Raw genomic sequence first — 4,394 nt, forward strand, 5'->3', positions numbered from 1 at the left:
TTGGTGGCTTAAAAGCAGAGAAGTGACATAATGTTAGTACTGTAGAAACAAAAAAATTATAAACAGAATGATGGTTTAGTTAACCAATCTAAATCAATAGTTAAGATATAGGGAGAACAATGAGCATGATAGCTACTGCTACCACCCCGTTTCAAAGGGGACGCTCCTATATTCCATCCATCCATCCAGAACGTCAGCGACCTGCTTTTGTATGACACGCTGAAGGGTGGGAGTGAGCGGCGGCGCAGGCGCAGGCGCTGGCGGGCAGGTAGACAAGGAAAGCTGGCGTGCGACTTCCTCATGAACAAAGTGTTCAGTGTGCTGAATGAGCGACTGTTGGTCCAGGGCACCGTCCCCGGAGACGGCCAAGCTGGAAAGGGTGGCCAGCACGTCGTGTGGAATGCCGCCTTTTGCGCAGCTCATCGAAGCTTTGGCAGAAGCTGATAACCTCGGACACAGTTTGTGGGTTTTTGGCGACGAGCATCTGGAAGGCGTCATCGTCAATGCCTTGCATAATGTGCCCCATCTTATCGGCGTCGCTCATGGTAGGGTTTACGCGCTTGCAGAGGTCGACGGCATCTTCTATGAAACTGGTGAAGTTTTCGCCGGTTTGTTGTGCGCGACTTTGCAAGCGTTGCTCGGCGCGAAGCTTACGTATAGCGGGGCGGCCAAAAACTTCGTTCAGGCTGCTCTTGAGAGCCGTCCAAGTAGAGATGTCACTCTCATGGTTGCGAAACCATAGATTGGTAATGTCGCTCAAATAGAAGATGACGTCTGTGAGCTTGACGATGTCGTCCCACTTGTACGCACTTAGGCGTTCATACGACGCAAACCAGTCTTCCACATCCGTGTTATCGGTGCCGCTGAAGATGGCTGGGTCACGATGGCGCGCTGCTCCGGGACAGATGACAGGCAATGGTGTGGATGGTTGGTTGGCGGTCTCAGGCATCGCGGAAGTGGTAGGCAACGCTCGGCTGCGAAGCTCCAAGTTGAGGGGATTGCTGTCACCTCCACCACTTGTAGTAGGAGACCTTTCACAGGGCGCTACGCCGTCAACAGTCAAGGGAACTTTCGGCGACTAGTGGTAGAGCTTGTGTCAGCACACGCACGAGCGCGAGTGTCGGAGCGAGCGTCGTCGTCGTTGTCTTTCCTGACCGTCAGGCGTTGAACATGGTTGTCGTCGTTCTCTTCAGCATCATCAGGCACTGAACATATCAGAGCCGAATAGCTGTTTTACAATATATATATATATATATATATATATATATATATATATATATATATATATATATATATATATATATATATATATTGACAAAAAATATAGTCGACGACGAAGCGGAGACAATCAGTGGCTAGTTGACGTAGACGATAAAGTGGTTGCTGGTTGGCGTAGACGACGAAGTTGGTTGCCTGGAACCGCTCTCGGACTTCGGCAGTCTTCTACGCTCAGGGCGTTGCCTGGACGTTTGGCGCAATACCCGTTACAGTCTGGTGGAGTCCACTGGGTACGCTTTCCCACGTTTACATGCTTCACGACGGATCTGACTCCGGTCCACCAGCGACTCAGTCGCCGCTTCCGCGGACAGTCGCCTGAGGTTGAGCCCCTTTCCACCCCTACGAGGATAACGCAGCCGCAACTCTCGAGCCACCTCGACATGGCCACTGATATATATATATATATATATATATATATATATATATATATATATATATATATATATATATATATATATATATATATATATATATATATATATATATATATATATATATATATATATATATATATATATACATATACATATATATATATATATATATATATATATTGTTACGGATTTGTTCTCAAACAGAGCACGGAGGAAGAAAGAAGGAAGAGGAAGAAGTGTGCGCGCCCGTTCGACCTCTGTCTTGTGGCACCTGCGTCGTTCCCGCTGGCCGTGTGTACCTAGCGTACTGAACCGACTAGAACGTCTCGGTCGCGACGCTAAGGGCGTAACGTTGTGGTGGAGGTGCTGTTAACGATCCCTGGCGCTACACACAGTACCGATGCAACTGGAGCTTCGCCGGAGTCGTCGCCGTGCGGGCCTCGAACCGCAAACCAGCGCCATGCAATCGGCCAATGACCCGCAAGCAGCCCGTGGTGTCGCGGTGATCCAGGCGGAAGAGCGGCCTGCGGGCGCAGCGAACAGTTCCTCGCATCACTATCGAGAGCCTCGAACTTTCGCGGGAGCGGCAGGCGATGACGTTGACGAGTGGTTGACCCACTACCAACGGGTGAGCTGCTACAATCGATGGGACGCCGCCGCTAAGCTCGCAAACGTGGTTTTCTTCCTAACACATACCGCTCTTGTTTGGTTCGAAAACCGCGAAGACTCTCTTACCATCTGGGACCGTTTCGTTACCGAATTGCGCCAGTGCTTCGGCGACTACCTTGCACGAAGGAAGCGAGCTGAATAGACGCTTACGCACAGAGCTCAGCTACCTGGAGAAACATGTACAACGTACATAGAGGAGGTCCTGAAGCTATGCAAAACAGCAAGCGCTAATATGACCGAGGAAGATAAAGTAGCACATCTTCTGTAGGGCATTATAATTTTCTAATTGCCAAAGGTGACCTGAACGCCGTCTGTGACGTAATTCGTCATGTTCGCACATTCGAGACATTGAAGACTCGTCGCATAACGCCAAAATTTGGGCGGCTTGCCGACGAAGCATCTGTGGCGAGCATTGAAGACAACTTCATGGACTTGTCGTCGACGATCCGGCAAATAGTTCGCGAGGAACTGCAGCTGTTTGAGCCCCCTGTACGGTATCCAGCATCTTTGCCCTCTGACGTTGTCGGCTCTCGAGGGCCACGCTCCTTGCTCCTTTCAATGCTCGTTGTGAATTCTATCAATACGACACACGCTGACGCTTCCTCCAACAACCCGACGCCAAGGTTCGATAGCCCTGGTCGCCCGCCTCGCTACGACTAGCGCCCGACTAACTTCTTGCCGCACTATGATCAGCACTATGAGTACCATCCTCAACCACCACCTGCTCGCTATTTCCGGCGTCCAACCCGAAGACCTGAAGATGAGTTTCGATACCCAATGCACCCTGTCTCCTCGGAGCCCTCCAGGGAACAAGGTTTTCGTCGCACAACCCCCGTGTGCCGGCGCTGCGACATTGAGGCATCGATACTGCCACAGCCGCCCACTCACCCGTTACGATCGGCCCGTCCAAAATGCTCCGCCACGTAACCGTTTCTACAACTCTAATTGGCAATGGCCCCCATCTTCGTATGAATATCCCCAGACCAATGGACCGCGCAGCCACTCTCCTGCTTCCGACCGAAGTGTCTCACCACCACCTGCCTCTTCTGCGCGCCGCTTTCCGTCACCACGGCCACGGCGGCGGTCGGCATCGCCTTTGCCGGAAAACTAGTCAGCGCGGCCGCTGGAGGTCAAGTCGCTGGATACTGTGAGCTGCCTGAAGAAATTCCTCCATCTGCTGTTATGTTAAAGAACACGGTCTATGTGCTTGTGGATGGTGTGGCGACAAAGGCTTTAGTGGATACCGGGGCAAAACTTTCGCAAAGTTATGTTTGTTTGGGACAGAAATGTGAATTTTCATGGCGCGGGTGGTGAGGTGTTGCGTTCCCTGGGAATGTGTAGTGCTTCGGTGTCCATGGGTGGAACGGTATTCGCAGCGGAGTTTGCAGAGCTTTCGCGATGCACGCATGACATAATTCTAGGTATCGACTTCTTGAGAATTTGTGGCGCTACGGTCGACTGCCGCTCTGGGGAATTCTGCGCTGATGGTTCCCTTCCTTCTGGACTCTTAGAGAAGCCACACGTGCGTGAAGATGTGTTCTGCGTAACAGAGGATACCAATGTGCCAGCCCTGTCTATGGTGTGCGTCCCAGTTTTGTGCCCCAGCCGTGCTTCCGACACCTTCGACGCTACTGTGGCACCGCTTCATTCTAACTGTGCAAAGAAATACATTCTTGTTCCTCATTACCTACTGTCGGTGGTCAAGGGCTGCTCACGGCTGTGGGCCAATAATTGTTCTTCGCAACCAGTAGTTTTGCTTGTGAATATGAAGATTGCGACATGCAGCCAAGACGACGCCCCGTTGGTGGCTTTGGTTACTAATGCACCTGGCGAAAGTGCTGCCGCTCCAGCCCCTGACTGACAACTGCATACGATGATCAGCCGCTCTCTAACCAGGGACCAGCGTGACGCTTTGGAGGCCTTACTGGTCAAGTATTCTTCCATGTGATTTTTCGGAGCCTAGCGGCTCACGGTGCATCGCATTGACGCAGGATACTCACACCCATTTCGACAGAAGCCGTACAGAGTGTCACCAACAGAACGCCAGGTCGTCAGTGGGCAGGTTCGGGATAT

The 4,394-nt window shown here is 51.4% G+C and overlaps 1 protein-coding gene across 1 annotated transcript; it reads right to left on the reverse strand.

Annotated features, from left to right (window-relative positions):
• Window positions 1-313: 313 nt before the first annotated feature.
• On the reverse strand, window positions 314-949 carry LOC146201326 (uncharacterized). The gene has a single exon (XM_084592521.1). The coding sequence runs from the start codon at window positions 947-949 to the stop codon at window positions 314-316; it is 636 nt and encodes a 211-aa protein (XP_084448647.1).
• Between the last annotated feature and the right edge of the window lie 3,445 nt (window positions 950-4,394).

Source organism: Amblyomma maculatum, chromosome 2 (assembly GCF_055883805.1).
Source record: "Amblyomma maculatum isolate TAMU_Amacu chromosome 2, ASM5588380v1, whole genome shotgun sequence".
NCBI classification, from domain to species: Eukaryota; Metazoa; Arthropoda; class Arachnida; order Ixodida; family Ixodidae; genus Amblyomma; species Amblyomma maculatum.